Consider the following 19,091-nt stretch of genomic DNA (forward strand, 5'->3'; position numbering starts at 1 on the left):
GTGTGTTGGGATTCTCTGGGAGGACAGCATGTAGGCCCCCCAGAGCCCTTCGCCGGGGAAGGCCTCCCTGGGCTACAGGGCAGTGCGGGCGGGCGGGCGCGCCCCCGACGCGTCCTCTGGGCGCTGCCCCCTCAGGGCGCGCGCGCCCACCCCCGCCCCATCCCGCCTCTGCCCCACGCCGGGCCGGGTGCACCCGGCTTCCGGGGCTGCGCACGCCCCCTCCGTGAGCCGGGACCCCTGGCTGCGCGCGCCCCGCGCCCTCTCCCCGCCCGACGGGCGCGCGCGCTGGCTCCCGCTCCCGCTCCCGCTGGCGGCGGCGGCGGGGATTGTTTTTGTTGTCGCTGAGGCCGGAAGAGCCGCGGGAGCCGGGTCCCTGTCCCCGGGCCGGGCGCCGCCGCCGCCCCTTGCTCAGCGCCCGCGTCTCCGCGGCGCCCCCATAGCGCCAATATTCCGGAGATCAAGCGTTACGCGGCGGCGGCGGCGGCGGCGGGGCCCGGAGCGGGAGGCGCCGGGGACCGCAGCGAGGCGGCCCCCGCCGCCGCCATGGAGGCGCTGGGACCCGGTGAGGAGGACGCTCGGGCCGGGACCAGGACCGGATCCGGGGACGGGTGGGCGGGTGGGCGGGCTGGCAGCTCCCCGTGGCCCCCATCGGCTTGTGCGTACCTGGGTTGGGCCGTCAGGCCTGGGGGAGGGGGACCCCATTGCACAAGGCAGAGGGAGCTGACCCTGGCCTCGGCGGGGGCGGATTCCGCGCCCCAGCCTGGAGAGCTGAGCCAGTTCTCGAGGTCTAAGGAAGGAGCGAGGTCACGGAGGAAGGTGACCCGCGTCCCCAGGTCTCAGGGAGACCTGACCCAACCTCAGGGAGGTGGTCTGTGCTCCAGGGTGGAGGCGAGGCCAGTTTGGGCTTCAGAAGGGACGCGATCTGTGCCAGGTGCGCAGCGGAGGCCTGGCCCTGACCGGACCGGACTGGGAAGGACTGCACCATTTACTACCAGGGGTATTATTGGCTTGAGGCCGCACCCCTATTTTTCTTGGCACTGACAGACAGTCCAGAGCCCTCAGATAAGGAAGAAAGAGAACTTCCCCTAAACACTTCTCATTAGCCCCGAAGGCCAAGGGGCAAAGTGTCCACCCTTTCTCAAAGGCCCTGAAGTCTCGAGGAATGTGGTCTTCTGCCTCTGTCTACCTGTCAGTCTGTGCAAGAGACCCAGAGTGGTCTGTCGTAGCTCCTCAGTGACAGGCGAGTTACCAGCCAGAGGCTGCAGCTCCGGCTTTAATACTCTGAGTATCTTCTAATTGGGTTAGAAGTAGTTGTGAGGATCAAATGAAGGAGAAAGTGCTTTGGAAACTGTATTATGAATGGCCTCTGGTTATCTCCCCGACTCTGCCCAAACAAGAAGAACCATTCCAAGTTGTAACAAATGCCCTGCAGATTGGAGTCTGCTGCTCCCACCTGGAACCCCAACAAGTTTCTGATGTCTTGGCTAAGTAGGGCAGGGTTTAGGGGCTGTGTTAGAATTAACTTTAATATCATACCTTATCTACATAGTAGTCTTAGTTGTAGAGCATTTCATTTTTCTAGTGCATAGAAAACTCAGTCTACCATTTGAGTTTGGAAACTTTGCAAGTTTGTTTACTTGAAACTTGTTTACATAGCTGAATGATTCAACTCCACTTTAATTTGCTGCTTAGAGTATTTTTTTAAGTCTTTATTGAATTTATTACAGTATTGCTTCTGTTTTATGTTTTGTTTTTTTTGGCCACGAGGCATGTGGGATCTTAGTTCCTGGACCAGGGATCCAACCCCCCACCCCCTGCACTGGAAGGCGAAGTCTTAACCACTGGACCGCCCAGGAAGTCCCTAGAGTTTTGGGGTTCTTTTTAATTAATTTATTTTGGCTGCTTTGGTTCTTCGTTGCTGTGCATGGCTTTCTCTAGTTGCAACGAGCAGGGGCTACTCTTCGTTGTGGTGCGTGGGCTTCTTGTTGCGGTGGCTTCTCTTGTTGTGGAGCATGGGCTCTAGGCACTCGGGCTTCAGTAGTTGTGGCTCGCGGGCTCTAGAGCACAGGCTCAGTAGTTGTGGCGCACGGGCTTAGTTGCTCCGAGGTATGTAGGATCTTCCCGTACCAGGGCTCAAGCCCGTGTCCCTTGCATTGGCAAGCGGATTCTTAACCACTGCGCCACCAGGGAAGCCCCTTAGAGTATTTTTTAAAGGACTTCGTAGTCAAATTTCATATGCCTTTTAAAAATAAATTGGTTTTGTCACATTAATATTATTTGATAAACCTCAGTGTATTACACAGGGTTACTTCAGCTATGTCCCCCGGCTAAAGGCATGATCAGGTCTTTAGGAATGTAACAGACTTCTGTTCAAATCCAATCTAGTAATTTAATAGTTGTATAACCTTGGGCAAATTACTTAATTCCTTTGAACTTTCATTTCCGCATCAATAAAATAAGGGTAATAATAAGTATGTGCTGCAAGATTGTTGTGAGAATGAAATAAGGTAATGTATGTGGGAACTCTTGTTGTAGATAGTAATGCATTGGAGATACTCAACAAATGTTTCTTCCCTCCCTCCCCTGCTAGAAAGTCATAATTGAAACAACTGTTGCATTTATGAGCTGATACTAAAAGAGACTTTGTAACTGTGTATACAAACCAAATTTCATGGAAAAGATCAACCTGGCAGTGTTAGGAACATCCCAGGGACTCTCTTTTTGGTTTGATTTTAGATTTTGCAGGACTTATCATTTCACCCAGGGTTGAGGAAAATTAATTCTCACTAACCACATTTATAAGACACTAATGAATAAGCCACAATGTCACGTAGATCTTTTCCGTTGACTGGAATATTTTCTCGCCTGCTGTCTAGCAAGCTCCTTTTTTGGTGTCACAGTACCTTGGAAACCCAATGAATAACAAGAAGCTGCTTGCTGAGCATGGAATTAGAGCAAAGGGAGTTGATAGTCTTGTGGGATATTTCATCCAGGCTAAGAACCTAGAGAAGCTTTTCTGCTTCTTTGTTAAAGCGCATGGATCTAGTGCTCTGTTCCCTCCTGGCCTGAACAATCACTGAAGCATGTTTAGTCTTGCTGTGCTCTCCCTCACCCAATTTCGATTTCTGACAACAATAACTTGGAAATAAATATATTTAATTATATTACCATTTATTTTGCTTATATTAATAGTAATATTAATTTTTACAGTGCTTTACAGTTTGGAAAGTGCTTTCTTAGCTGTTAGCTCATTTAATTCTCTGTGAGGTAGGCAAGGCAGGTATGATCCCCATTTTACAGATGAGAAAAGAGGTTCAGAGAGCTTAAGTGACTTTATCAAGGTCTCAAGGCTGAGTGGTGAGGATGAGTCTGGGTCACCTGACTCCTAGTCTAATGCCCTCCTCTTCTATTAAGCTGACTTCATCTAATCTGTGTTGAGTCATATTTGTTACCTTTTTGGAAGATGTCATTCTCTGACTTTGTCACTAAATTTTGAAGATGCTCTCCACATGAAGACCTTTGAGCAATAACTATAACATTTATGCAAGCTCAGTCATAATAGCTAACATGTATCGAGTGCTTACCATTGTGAGGCACCGTGTTAAGCCTTTTATGTACATTGTCTCATGAGATCCTCACAGTAGCCTTATGAGATGGATGCTATTATTATCATACCTCCTCCATTTTATAGGTAAGGAAACTGATGCACAGATTGGCTAAGAAACTGGCCCTAGGTCGTGCAGTTAGGGAGTGGTAAAACCAGGACTGAAACTCAGGCAGTTTGATTCCACAGCCTTAGCCACTGTGATTTATTTCTTCATAAGTCGTTTGATAAATTCAAAGAAACCAGCTTTGGGGATGAACAATTTTAGAATATATCTTTCTAAATAAGTCTTCTAACCTTATTAAAAGGAATGATCACTCACCTTCTAACTTTTCTCTCTTGCCATGGAAAAGACACACACTCTGCTTTTCTCCACTTCTTAATCCCTTTCCTTCATTTCTTCTGCCTCTGCCTCTTTAAAGGGCATTAAGTACTTTAGAGAGGTATAGATGCCCTAGGATTGTGAAGTAAATTGGAGAAGAAATAGCCCTGAACTGGGAGTAAGGAGACCTAGTCTAGTCATACGTCCTTGGGCAAGTCACTTGATCCAAATTTCTGTCATAAAGCTGGATTTTCGATACAAAGATTGCTTAAGCATATCTTGGAATATGCAGGGCTGACTTTTTAAATGTGATTTAATTGGGTTAATTCAGTATGCCTGTCTACCTCTGATATTATTTATTATCTACTTCTTACCTTGTTTATAAATGCTGTATCACACCAAGAGTAGATCCCCTTGTTCACCAGAAGTGGAACTCAACTCCAAGGAATAATAATATTCTTAGTATAAATTAAGTGCTTTTTTGTTTTAATGAAAAGATAATCGTCAATTCTTTTGTTTTAGAAATGACTAGGTTTCTGTTTAGTTTCTACCTGGATCTGCTACAGGGATTATTGGTACTGTTCAACATTTATTGAATTCCTACAATGTGCTCGTCATTGAATTAGGTATTGAGATAACAACGAACTGGAAGTCCATTTCTTCTAAGAGTTTACAGTCTAGTGAAGGAGACAGTAATTTAACAAGTTGTTTCTAGGTACTTGTCCTAAATGCTCCCTTATACAGAAGTTCTTGGGAACACAGAAGATGCATCCTCCAGCCTGGGAGATTCTGGAAAGGCTTTCCAAGGAGGTTGCACTCAACCTGAGTTTTGAAGGATGAGTATAATTTAGGGGAAGAAGGAGCAGTGAATTTAATACGTGAAAAGATTTTCAGTACTTTAAGAATTAGTATGTGGTGATCTGTCAACACAAATTTCATTAAAGTGTTTGCTTTGATTTTCCTAAGTGATGTTGGACCAGAACAGCTTCTTGCTTCAAAGTTTTCTCTCCTTAGTGAATTGTCTTTGTTCTTGATGAAATACCATTGCAACAAGAAAACCTGTTGTAACTTTCCTTTGTAAACACAGCTCACTATTCATAGCAGAAAAGATGTTAATTTTTTAGGCCAGTGTCCATTTGACATTATGATCAAAAAGGAGTAAGATTTTCTGTAGACAGATATTTCCCAGGCTGTGTTTCCCTAAATCCTTATCTACTGAGTATTGATAGATGTTTGATTTTAAAAACAGAGGGGGGGCTACCCTGGTGGCGCGGTAGTTGAGAATCCGCCTGCCGATGCAGGGGACATGGGTTCGTGCCCCGGTCCGGGAAGATCCCACATGCCACGGAGCAGCTGGGCCCGTGAGCCATGGCCGCTGAGCCTGCGTGTCTGGAGCCTGTGCTCCGCAATGGGAGATGCCACAACAGTGAGAGGCCCAGGTACTGCAAAATAAATAAATAAATAAATAAATGAAAACAGAGGGACTTCCCTGGTGGTCCAGTGGTTAAGACTTCGCCTTCCAGTGCAAGGGGTGCGGGTTTGATCCCTGGTCGGAGCTCCCACATGCCTAGCGGCCAAAAAACCAAAACATAAAACAGAAGCAATATTGTAACAAATTCAATAAAGACTTAAAAAGTGGCCCACGTCAGGGGCTTCCCTGGTGGCGCAGTGGTTAAGAATCCACCTGCCAATGCAGGGGACACGGGTTCGAGCCCTGGTCGAGGAAGATCCCACATGCCACGGAGCAACTAAGCCCATGCGCCACAACTACTGAGCCTGTGCTCTAGAGCTCGCAAGCCACAACTACTGAAGCCCGCGCACCTAGAGCCCGTGATCCGCAACAAGAGAAGCCGCCGCAATGAGAAGCCTGTGTACCACAACAAAGAGTAGCCCCTGCCTGCTGCAACTAGAGAAAGCCTGTGCACAGCAATGAAGACCCAACACAGCCACGAATAAATAAATAAAATAAAATAATTTATATTTAAAAAATGGCCCACATCAAAAAAAAATCTAAAAAAATAAATAAAAACAGAGAAAGAGTGTGTGTGTGTGGGGGGGTGTTCTAGGGAAAAACAAGTTAGGTAAATGATGAGTTAAAGTTTAACAGTTTATTTATTACATGACTTCTTAGAGAATTAACATGATAATATACATTGGAATTTTAAGCAGGGGAGGGAATATGCAGTTTCTTTAGCTTATGGAATCCTTTTTTTTATGGAATATCTTGTGAACCATCAATGGAATAATTTGGAATCACTACCGTATCTAGACCAAGGTTTCTCAGCCTCAGTACTGCTTTTTTTTTTAATTTCATTTTTTAAAATTTATTTATTTTTGGCTGCGTTGGGTCTTCATTGCTGCACACGGGCTTTCTCTAGTTGTGGTGAGCAGGGGCTACTCTTCGTTGCGGTGCGCGTGCTTCTTATTGCGGTGGCTTCTCTTGTGGCAAAACATGGGTTCTAGGTGCACAGGCTTCAGTAGTTGTGGCACGCGGGCTCAGTAGTTGTGGCGCATGGGCTTAGTTGCTCCAAGGCATGTGGGATCTTCCCGGACCAGGGATCAAACCCATGTCCCAGGCATTGGCAGGCAGATTCTTAACCACTGTGCCACCAGGGAAATCCCAGCCTCAGTACTGTTTGATACTTTGGACTGAATACTTCTTTGTTTTGGGGGCCTGACCTGTGCATTGTAGGATGTTTAGCTGTATCCCTGGCCCCTACTCACTACATGTCAGTATCACTCCCCAATTTGTGACAACCCAAAACGTCTCCAGGCATTTGCCAAATGTTTACTGGGGAACAAAAGCTACCCCAGGTTGAGAACCACTGGTCTAGATTGTAAGTTCCTTGAAAGCAGAGGCTCTGTCTTTTTCCTGAGTCCACAGTACATGTTCGACATATAATAAATGAATAAATGTTTGTTGAAGAAATGAACTAGATCTTGTGATCAGGAGATATCAGACTGTCCAGATTTTTAAAATTTCACATTATAAGCAAGAAAGTCTAGCATTATTGGTGTTGTTTCACTATGTAAGTTAGCAATTAAATTGATAAATATAGCTGCTGTTTAATCTCCTACAGTCTGTACAAACTATAATAATGCAGGCTAATTTATGGAGGATTAATGGATCATCTTCAGCCTGAACTGGTGATGACCCCCAGAGTTTAGAGATGGTTTTATTTATTTATTTATTTAACAAATTTATTTATTTATTTTTGGCTGTGTTGAGTCTTCATTGCTGCGCACGGGCTTTCTCTAGTTGTGGTGAGCGGGGGCTACTCTTCATTGCAGTGGGCAGGCTTCTTATTGAGATGGCTTCTCTTGTTGCAGAGCACGGGCTCTAGGCATGCGGGCTTCAGTAGTTGTGGCATGTGGGCTCTAGAGTGCAGGCTCAGTTGTGGTGCACGGGCTTAGCTGCTCCACTGCATGTGGGATCTTCCCGGACCAGGGCTCCAACCCGTGTCCCCTGCATTGGCAGGCGGATTCTTAATCACCACGCCACCAGGGAAGTCCGAGATGGTTTTATTTTAAAATGCATATAATTTTGTAAGCCTAGTTGTAGATCTACTGATGCTGATAAAAGGTTTTAGACAGTAGGTTGCCTCTGAGGGTTCATCATACTGTGTCTAATGTTGACAAACCCCATATTCAGAATAATAGCAACATGGCAAAATATTTAGAAATCTAGAGAGTCTTAGGTCAAAAAACTTTTGATCTTTGTATATCAGAGTATGTTCAGTGAATAATAAGATCTCAATAATTGTAGCTATTTTTGTTTTGTTTTGGTTGTGCCACGTGGCTTGTGGGAATTTAGTTCCTGGACCAGGGATTGAACCCGGGTTCTTGGTAGTGAGAGTGCAGAGTCCTAACCACTGGACCACCAGGGAATTTCCAATTGTAGCTATTATCATCATGATCATGAGGGGAATATTATCGTTCACAAACAAATAACACATCAAATATCTTTCATTCTCTTCAGGGCCTCCAACCAGCCTGTTTCAGCCACCTCGTCGTCCTGGCCTTGGAACTGTTGGAAAACCAATTCGACTGTTAGCCAATCATTTTCAGGTTCAGATTCCTAAAATAGATGTGTATCACTATGACGTGGATATTAAACCAGAAAAACGGCCTCGTAGAGTCAACAGGTAAGGATTAGAAAGAGTAGGCTTCTTCTACATTTAAATACATGTAATTTGTTTATCATGAATCGTATTGTTCTCTAAACCCTTATAATATGTAGGCTTTTTTTTTTTTCTCTAAGATGTTAAGTTTCTTGATAGCAGGTTTGCTGTCTCATACTTGGTTGTCCTCCACAGATTCTAGCAGAATGCAAGATACATCACTGTTCAGTAAATACTTAATGAATGAAGAAGAAAGTTCACTCTTTCACTGTCCAAAGGTAGCAGAAATTTATAAAAATAGGTGAAGCCACTGGTGTCTATGGAAAATAGAACTATGTGGAAATTAAAATTTTTTTTTTTTTTTTTTTGCGGTATGTGGGCCTCTCACTGTTGTGGCCTCTCCCGTCGCGGAGCACAGGCTCCGGACGCGCAGGCTCAGCGGCCATGGCTCACGGGCCCAGCCGCTCCGCGGCATGTGGGATCTTCCCGGACCGGGGCATGAACCCATGTCCCCTGCATCGGCAGGCGGACTCTCAACCACTGCGCCACCAGGGAAGCCCGAAATTCAAATTTTATTATCATGTGTTGGTATTGGACATGAGAAAAGTATAAGTGTAAAGACAGAAGAATCATCTTGGGGTATTGAAGAACGTAAACTCAGAAGCTCTGTTTAATTCTAGCATTATCCAAGAGGGGTCTAGATAAGATGATTTAAGCATTGTGGTCTGTATGACAGGAATTTACCAATAGTGAATATAGCCCTATAGCAGATATTTTTACAGCGTGCTGAGATCACCCACTTTCCTTTTCTCTGTTTTCACGCTGTGATATTCAGGCAGTCTTTAATATTATAGTTTTTGCCTTTCCAAGGATGCTTTTGCTGTAAAGTGAAGTATGTCTTTGTGGCTTGGTTCTTTTTTTCTCATTATAGATCAATTATTTGGCTTTCTGGTATAGTTCAATCTCATGCAAGCTCTTAACTGTTTGGCTGTTGTATAACTGAAATCAATAATAACAGAAGCGGTGGCAATGGCTAATATGGATCCATTTGACATATACTCTGTTGGGTGCTCGTTGTGTATCAGGTATTGTTCTATGTTCTGGGAATACAACATGAACAAACAGGCAAAAGTTCCTACCCTTGAGGAACTTATATTCTAATGGGGGAAAAGTCCAAAAATAAATGAATAAGCAAACAAAACATATTATTTGTTAGTTGATGATAACTGCTGTGAAGAAAAATAAAACAGGGATGGAAGATAGGGATGGAAGATATGGATGGAGGATGGGCCACTGATTTTACATATATATATATATATATATATATATATATATATATATATACACACACACACACACACACACACACATACATATAGTATATATAGTATTTATGTATATTGTAAATACATATATATTTTGTATATATGTTACATATATATTATGTAAGATGTTCGTATGAATGCATGTGTGTGTATATATATGGGTACAGGCAGACACATACATATGTTATATTTTAATAGTATAGTTAGGGAAGAGCTCACTGAAAAGTGACATTTGAGGAGAAACCTAGAGGAGGTGAGGGATATCTACATGACGAGAGTCCCAGGCAGAGGCAGCAGCTTGCATGGTATATTCAAGGAATAGCAGATAAAGCCTGTATTGCTGGAGTGAGTGAGGGGGAGAGTGATAGAGAAACTCCAAAGGGCCCTATCATGCAGAGTCTTGTAGGGGGTCATAGAACTTTAGTGTTTACTCTGATTAGATGGGTTTTGAGTAGACATTTGATATGACTAACTTAGGTTTTCAATGGATCATTTTGGCTGCTGTGTTGAAAACGAACCCTAGCAGGTAAGGGTGAAAAGCAGGGAAATCAATTAGGAGGCATGTGTAATGATTCAGGTGAAAAATGATGGTGGCTTGAACTTGGGTAGTAAAAGTGATAGTGATAAAAACTGGTCAGAGACTACAAATATTTTAAAGGTAGTGTCAGCAAGATTTGTTGATGGATTGAACAGGAGGTATGAAGGAAATGAATCATCATTGATTCCAGGGTTTTTGTCCTGAGTGGATGGAAAGATGGAGTTGCCATTTATCGGGACGGGGAAAACTATGGGAGAGGCCAACAGGGTTGACAGATCAGGAGATCTGTTTTTTGGCCATGTTAGGATTGAGATGTCTATTGGACATCCCAGTGAAGATGTTGAGCAGGAAGTTGAATACATGAGGTTGGACTCAGCAGAAAGGTCCAGGCTGGAGACAAACATTTGAAAGTCATCAGCATATTGGTGGTAAAGCCATGAGACTGGGTGAGATCATGTAGGAAGTGAGTGTGGTTAAAGAAAATAAGATTTCAAGACTGAGTCCTGAGGTAACTCAATACTTACAAATGGGGAGATGAGGAAGAATCAGCAAGGAGACTGGCATGGAGAGGCCACTGGGATGAGAGATAACCAGGGCAGAGTGAGGAGGCAAGGGAAGAAGATGTGTTTTTTTTGTTTTTTTGCGGTACGCGGGCCTCTCACTGTTGTGGCCTCTCCCGTTGCGGAGCACAGGCTCCAGATGCGCAGGCTCAGCGGCCATGGCTCACGGGCCCAGCCGCTCCGCGGCATATGGGATCTTCCCGGACCGGGGCACGAACCCGTGTCCCCTGCATTGGCAGGCAGACTCTCAACCACTGCGCCACCAGGGAAGCCCAAGAAGATGTTTTAAGCTGAAAGAATTGATCGTCTAATGTTTGAGGAGCATTGAATTTCGCAATGTGGAGCTCACTGGGTACCTTGATAAGAGTAGCTTTGGTGGAGGAAAAGCCTCACTAGAGAAGATTGAAGAGAGAAAGAAGAGCAATTAGAGACAGTTCTGTCAAGGGATTTTGATGCAATGGGGAACAGAGAAATGGAATGTTCAGACAAAGAGGAAGTGGGATCAGGAAATTTCAATATTTTTTAAGATGAAGAAATTATAGCATATTTATATGCTGAAGGCAGTAATTCAGTAGAGTGGAAAATTTTGATGATTCAAGAGAGAGGAAGATTTCTGGAGTGTTATACTTGAGCATACCACAGTAAGTAGGCTAGTTAGCAGCCATTTAGTCTTGTCCAAAACATCCATAAGACATTTGGTCTATGTCAAAAGGTCCCTGAAATTTGGTCCTATTCAAAATGTCCATGAGCGTATTTGGCCCATGCCAAATTTTTGTTTTGGACAGAAGTGAATATCAAGGACCTTTTGGTGTGGACCAAATGTCTCCATGGACATTTTGGACAGGACCAAATATGACCAAATATCAAGGACCTTTTAGGATGGACCAAATGTCTTATGAATGTTTTGGACAGGACCAAATGTCCTGCAAGTAGTAGGCTTCTTGCATGACAAGCACTGTTCTAAATATTCTATGTCTGTTGATTCACTTAATACAACTTTTTTGGTGGGTGTTATGATTACCATAATTTTACAAATGAAGAAACAGATGTGAGAGATTCAGTAACTTGTCCAACGTCATACAGCTCTGCCACTTAATCATTGTGTGACCAGGGGCAGTTTACTTGCCCATTCTGAATTTTTATTTTTTCTCTTTAATATGAGGACAATAATTATTGCCCTGCTTGTCTCACAAGGTTGTTTTGAAGGTTAAATGAGAATAGAGGTGAAAATATGTTTTTTACTGTAAAACTTTATGGTTACATTTTAAGAAAGTAAGATAAGAAATTACCCTTCCAGTCTGAAAACATACTGTTCTTTTTTTTTTTAATAAATAAGCACAAGCCTCTTGTCAGTTAACAACAGCCTGTATTTATTTATTAAATTTTTATTTATTTATTTATTTATTATTTTTGGCTGTGTTGGGTCTTCGTTTCTGTGCGAGGGCTTTCTCTAGTTGGTGGCGAGTGCGGGCCACTCTTCATCGTGGTGCGCGGGCCTCTCACTGTCACGGCCTCTCTTGTTGCGGAGCACAGCCTCCAGACGCGCAGGCTCAGTAGTTGTGGCTCACGGGTCCAGTTGCTCCGTGGCATGTGGGATCTTCCCAGACCAGGGCTCGAACCCGTGTCCCCTGCAGTGGCAGGCAGATTCTCAACCACTGCGCCACCAGGGAAGCCCCAAATATACTGTTCTTAAGTCAGCTTTTTAAAATTGGGAATGTATGAGACTATATTTCTCCATCAGTTTTTTTCAGTTGCATGATTTGGTTTAAAAACATACGATTTTCCCACAGATTTCATTTGTAGTAATATTAATGCCTTAGCTAGTTGTGATGTATTTTAAGGTACAGTTCCCCTACATGGGGCTCACTAATGTTGGTAAGACATAGCACCTGACTTTTCACTGATGCTAGCATTCCAAAACCGCACAGACCCAGATCTGTCCATCTTGAACTGTAGACTCTGGTTCCCCCACAGCTGCATTTGTTTCAGAGCCTGCATACAGTGTGATCCGGCATATATGCAGAAACATTTAAATAAAGCTATTCATGCTGTATTGAGAGAAAGGCTTTCTTTCTAAACAGAAAGAAACTACATTGGTAATCTTTACAGAATGAGGATATTTTACGACATTCGCTTTCCTATACTGCTTGGAAGTAGTTTGGAATATAACAAGACAGTATGAAGAATAATAAATTTCTAGCATTATCAAAGGGGTTGACTTAGTCCTTTGATTTTGATGCATCTTAGATTTATTAATCCCCAGATTTCTGAATTCTGCTCACTCTCTTTTCCAAAACCAGTATACTTGAATAAGGATGCTTATTTGATAACACACTTATCATTGTTCAGTTATGAACATGCCAAACTTAGATACCTAAGACAGGTTATTCTTATAAGGCTCTATTTATCATAGGAGAGGATTTTAGAAAGCAAGAATTTGAGAGGATGCTATAAAGTTTATTCTCTTTTTCCTTTTATTCCCTCCTTTTTGTTGTCATCTCATGATTACTTTTGTTCACTTGCCTACCTTTCTTTAGTTAACTATTTTTCTAATTACTTGAGTCAGTTGTAACTTTAACTCTTACTTTTTCCAAGGAGTTTTGAACTGAATTTAGATGATTAAGGTATGGTGATAGTTTCCTTACTGTTCACCACCGCTTCTCAGAGCTAACCTGCTCTATCTCCATTACTGTTAAGGGACGTAGTAGATACAATGGTGCGGCACTTCAAGATGCAGGTATTTGGTGATCGGCAGCCTGGCTATGATGGCAAAAGAAACATGTACACAGCACATCCACTGCCAATTGGACGGGAGAGGGTAAGTGTTAACAACAAAAAATATCGATTAGACTTATGTCATTTAGTAGTAATTCCGTAGGACAACAGTGTTTCCCTTTCTAATCACAATTCAATGCTTAAAGTTGCTTCTCATGCTGATGATAGATTTGTTATTCTGTCCATATTCTCTTGTCCCTTAGTTAACCAATAATTGAGCATTAGAATTTAGGTTGATTATGTCATCTTTACATATATTCCAGATTTCTCACTGTGTTAAAGTGCCACCTGAATCTGAAGAGTGGAATTTTTATAAATTGTAGAATATTTTATAACACCCACTTATGAAAATACTTTTTCTAAAAAAATTATTTATTTAATTTTGGCTGCATTGGGTCTTTGTTGCTGCTTGTGGTCTTTCTCTAGTTGCAGAGAGGGGGCGCTACTTTTCGTTGTGGTACGCAGGCTTCTCATTGCGGTGGCTTCTCTTGTTGCGGAGCATGGGCTCTAGTTGCGTGGACTCTAGTAGTTGTGGCCCACGGGCTTAGTTGCTCCGCGGCATGTGGGATCTTCCCGGACCAGCGCTCGAACCCATGTCCCCTGCATTGGCAGGCGGATTCTTAACCACTGCGCCACCAGGGAAGCCCGAAAATACTTTTAACACCACAATAACTTAAGACATTTGTTTTAAAATTTTAAAAGCAATACATTAAATATATACTCATTATAACCTTATTCAGACAATCTAGAAATGCTATGGTTTCCTGCCTCCCAACCTGCCTGTACCCTCAATCCCATTTTCACTTTCAGAGGAAACTGCTATAATAGTTCAGTATATATCCTTTCATACATTTTTTTGGCCTTAGCTATTTATGCATATTTATATATATTCTTTTTTTTTTTTTTTTTTGCGGTATGCGGGTGTCTCACTGTTGTGGCCTCTCCCATTGTGGAGCACAGGCTCCGGACGCGCAGGCTCAGCGGCCATGGCTCACGGGCCCAGCCGCTCCGCAGCATGTGGGATCTTCCCGGACTGGGGCACGAACCTGTGTCCCCTGCATCGGCAGGCGGACTCTCAACCACTGCGCCACCAGGGAAGCCCTCTTTTTTTTTTTAAAATAAATTTATTTATTTATATTTTTGGCTGCGCGTGGGCTTTCTCTAGTTGGAGTGAGCGGGGGCTACTCTTCATTTCGGTGCGCGGGCTTCTCATTGTGGTGGCTTCTCTTGTTGCAGGGCATGGGCTCTAGGCACGTGGGCTTCAGTAGTTGTGGCACTCGGGCTCAGTAGTTGTGGCTTGCGGGCTCTAGAGTGCAGGCTCAGTAGTTGTGGCACATGGGCTTAGTTGCTCCGTGGCATGTGGGATCTTCCCGGACCAGGGTTCGAACCCGTGTCCCCTGCATTGGCAGGCGGATTCTTAACCACTGCACCACCAGGGAAGTCCCTATATATATTCTTATTTGTTTGATATTGTTCTATGATTTATTTTTTCATTTAACAATATGTCTGGGAGATCTTTCCATTTCTGTACATTTAAATCTAGCTTATTTTTTTAATTCAATTTTTTTATTGTGGTAAAATATATATAACATAAAATTTACTATTTTAACCATTTTAAGTGTACAATTCAGTGGCATTAAATATTTTCACATTGTTATGCAACTGTGACCACTAGCCATCTCTAGAACTTTTCATCATCCCAAACTCAAACTCTGTGCCCATTAAACAATAACTCCCCATTTTCTCCTCCCCTATCCCTGGTAACCACTATTCTACTTTCTGTATTTATGAATTTAACTATTCTAGGTACCTCATATAAGTGGAATTATATAGTATTTGTCATTTTATGTCTGGCTATTTATTTCACTTAGCATAATGTTTTCAAGGTTCATCCATGTTGTAGCATCTACCTTATTTTTAACTATTACATAATATTCAATATTAAATTATTCCCCTACTGATGGAACATAGGTTGTTTCCAGTGTTTTGCAATTATAGAAAGTGTTAAACATCCTTATTCATATGCTATATGAATATTCCTGGGATGTCTCAGCCTTTGTAAATATGTATGTGTATGTATTTTATGTATTTTTCCTTAGGTTGATATGGAAGTGACCCTTCCAGGTGAGGGTAAAGACCAGACCTTTAAAGTGTCTGTTCAGTGGGTATCAGTTGTGAGCCTTCAGTTGCTTTTAGAAGCTTTGGCCGGGCACTTGAATGAAGTCCCAGATGACTCAGTTCAAGCACTTGATGTTATCACAAGACACCTTCCCTCCATGAGGTTAGTTTGAATTCTTTGCCACAAATGTCAGACTTTTTTTGCTAGGTTGCATTGGAGACATTGAAAGGTTTCTGCACAAGTCGTAGTTCAAACTTGGTTTCAGTTTATAAAATTGAGAGTGAAATGAAAGACTCTTTCAAGTTTTTACTGTGAAACATGCAAACGCTTGTTTCTTCAGGTACACTCCAGTGGGTCGCTCCTTTTTCTCACCTCCTGAAGGTTACTACCACCCTCTGGGAGGGGGCAGGGAGGTTTGGTTTGGCTTTCATCAGTCTGTGAGACCTGCCATGTGGAATATGATGCTGAATATTGATGGTAAGATGGAACTCTCTTTACCCTTTACTCTTTTGGCTGGTTTTTTGGTCTTTTCTTTTTCCCTGAAGCTAAGTATCCTTCTCTGTTTGTTAGTATCTGCAACTGCTTTCTACCGGGCTCAGCCTATCATTGAGTTCATGTGTGAGGTTTTAGACATTCAGAACATCAATGAACAGACCAAACCTCTAACAGACTCCCAGCGTGTCAAGTTTACCAAAGAAATCAGAGGTAGGTATTTGCATTACTGTGGTCTCGCAGAGGCAGCTCAGCATGGTGCAAGGAGCACAGTCTTGCAGTCAGACACACCTGGGCTTCCATCCCATTCCTGCCAGTTCTATCATTGGGACTTTGGGCAAGTTATTTAACCACTGTGAGCCTTAGTTTATTCATGTCTAAGATAAAGATAATGTGTATCTTGTAAGATTGTTGTGAGAATTAAATGCAACTAAGTGTATAAAGCTTCTTTATACAGTAGCACAGTACCTGGCACATGTCAGGAACTTAGTAACTGTTACTTTTACTTACTTGAAAACTTCCATTTTAATAAAATAACACAAGTTCATTTATTCTCAGAATTTCTTTGCTTCTTTACCTGTTGTCAGCTGTCTTCTCTCATTATACCATAAGTTTCATTAGGGCTATCTCCAGACCCAAGAATAAGCACCAAAACATAGTTGATGCTTGATAGATACTTATTGAATGAAGGAATACATCAAAGTAGGTTGCAAGTCTTAAGTCATCTGGGTTCTAATTTTTTCTGCTTGGCTGAGGCTTTTTTGCCTGTGCATGATGAAATTGTTCCCATATCCTTGCAAGTTTTGTCCTGTACAATGCTATGCCTTTCTGAAGACAACCTTCGAGTATTTTCTTGTCACTGTGATTTTAATTAATACTGCTCTTTTGACTGTTTTGACTTCAGGTCTTAAAGTTGAGGTGACCCACTGTGGACAGATGAAACGAAAATATCGAGTGTGTAATGTGACTAGACGGCCAGCCAGTCATCAGACGTATGTTAACCACATCTAAAATTGTACCATTATATTTTTTGTAACAAAGGAAGCTACTATAATAATTTGAGAAATTGGCATCCCATATTGTAATTTAAAAAATCACCTAGATCTTCACGTTAAAGCACTGAAGCTTTAAAAATGTTTTAAGGGACTTCCCTGGTGGTCCATTGGTTAAGACTCCATGCTTCCACTGCAGGGAGCTCAGGTTCGATCTCTGGTCAAGGAACTAAGATTCTGCATGCCACATGCCACACACAGCATGGTCAAAATAATGAAAACTAAAACTAAAACTAAATAAAATAGAAAGCAGCCGCATAGCACAGGGAGATCAGCTCAGTGCTTTGTGACCGCCTGGAGGGGTGAGATAGGGAGGGTGGGAGGGAGGGAGACGCAAGAGGGAAGAGATATGGGACCAGATGTATATGTATAACTGATTCACTTTGTTATAAAGCAGAAACTAATAAAAAAATTAAAAAGAAAATGTTTTAAATATTTTTGATAGAAATATTTATAAAACATATTTCATGCCTTTAATTCATTTCAACTCTTTTTTTTTTTGTAAATGTAATTATGATCCAGCCAGTTTTTCTTTCTCTTTTTAAAAAAATATTTATTTCTCTATTTGGTTGCACTGGGTCTTAGCTGCAGCTCTCCGGCTTCTTTAGTTGCGGCACATGGGCTCCTTAGTTGTGGCCTGTGAACTCTTAGTTGTGGCATGCATGTGGGATCTAGTTCCCTAACCAAGGATCGAACCCGGGCCCCCTGCATTGGGAGCACAGAGTCTTATCCACTGCGCCACCAGGGAAGTCATTTCACCTCTTAAACAGAGTATGCTAAACATAGATCAACTTTTATATAATGATGCAGAGTCATCATTATGAACATCATTTATTATAGTGTTGTAATTCTCAATGCATGGCCTGAAGGATCTATTAAGGCCTGTAAGTCATAAAAGCTGTCATGGGAAGATACATATTGCTTTGTGCTTTATGTGGATTTTTCTCCCCCCTTTTCTAGCTAGCTGTCACTTCTTCCAGCTGTCAGTGTGTATGGTATGCCTCCAGCAGCACATTCATTTATGCTTACGCAATCTCAGTTTTCTAATCACCCAACTTCTAGTCCACTGTGAGCTATACCTAATGAGAAAATATATATTAAAGTGCTTTTTAAATTACCATATATGTAAGTTTTATTCTTGTAATCAAGATCAGTAAAGTCATGACATTAAAGTCTGACATAAATATGAATATTGGCTTTTCTAAGTAAAGAGCATAAACTTAACTATATTAACTTTACATTATTTTCCTCACTCAGAAGACTTTTTCAAACAAGTGTACATCAAAATCACCTGGAGGGCTTTGTTCTAGATAACTGAAATTTTGGGGTGGCCTCTGGATAAATGTAGTATATAAATTCAATCTGATTTGAATAAATTCTTCAGTATGAACTCATGTACACATCACATGAATTTCTTGAGTTGTAAAGTGATGTTCCATATATTCTTCATGTTATACCATTGACTTCATTCTCTAAGGAAAAAAATGACGTCACTATTGAGAATTGTAGCATTTGTTTCAAAAAGAACTATCTTTCTCATTATTTAATTACTTCACAGTACCCTGTAAGAATAACTATACTTATAGAACTATATAATCTTTGCATGAAAATTAAAAGCACATAGATTTAAATATCACACAGGTGATCCTCACTGCATTATTACTTTGTGGGCCATTAACAGCTAAGAAAGCAAGATTAAAGTAATTATTGTGCCAAGTGTTTGAGATAATTTGTCCACTGGAAGAGCGAAATCAGGAGAGTCTCTTAAATCATGCTCCCCGGTTTATACCAAATATCTTGACACAGTCTCAAGTTCATGTATCTGGTCTTGTGGCCTCCAAATCCACATATGTTTGTCCTGGTTTGGGGATCTGAAGATGTGGCCCCAGTAACTGTGCTACATTCATTTTATCAAAAGTTATCTTATGTTATCATCTGTGGATGACCCAGGGCCTTATTTGAATTTACTCATCTCTAAGAAGCCAGCAAGAGATTGTATTTGTATCTGTAGGTGTTAACTGACCTCTCTAGTAAGTCTGTGTATTTTCTGGTTCTGCGGCTTCTTCTTGATTTAACTTCTTTTTCCATTTTAATTAAAAATTTTCTCATCTTAGCTTCAACAAACAGACATGTAAAATTCCAACAAAATCGCTATCCTGATTAAACCCTAAAATGGCTTAAGT

General features: G+C 41.9%; 1 protein-coding gene across 2 annotated transcripts in view; it reads left to right on the top strand.

Moving 5' to 3' along the window:
* The first annotated feature begins 355 nt into the window (after window positions 1-355).
* The window catches only part of LOC132483770 (protein argonaute-4), a 38,995-nt gene continuing 20,259 nt past the window's right edge, over window positions 356-19,091 (top strand). For both annotated transcript variants that reach the window (XR_009531110.1, XM_060089478.1), the window contains exons 1-7: window positions 356-562; window positions 7,906-8,071; window positions 13,168-13,288; window positions 15,345-15,526; window positions 15,705-15,841; window positions 15,935-16,069; window positions 16,761-16,848. Coding sequence is in view for 1 of the 2 variants with exons in the window: in XM_060089478.1 (XP_059945461.1) it covers window positions 544-562; window positions 7,906-8,071; window positions 13,168-13,288; window positions 15,345-15,526; window positions 15,705-15,841; window positions 15,935-16,069; window positions 16,761-16,848 (848 nt within the window). In the remaining variant the exon portion in view is untranslated. The remainder of the gene's footprint in view (window positions 563-7,905; window positions 8,072-13,167; window positions 13,289-15,344; window positions 15,527-15,704; window positions 15,842-15,934; window positions 16,070-16,760; window positions 16,849-19,091) is intronic.

The sequence above is a fragment of the Mesoplodon densirostris genome, chromosome 2 (genome assembly GCF_025265405.1).
Source record: "Mesoplodon densirostris isolate mMesDen1 chromosome 2, mMesDen1 primary haplotype, whole genome shotgun sequence".
NCBI classification, from domain to species: domain Eukaryota; kingdom Metazoa; phylum Chordata; class Mammalia; order Artiodactyla; family Ziphiidae; genus Mesoplodon; species Mesoplodon densirostris.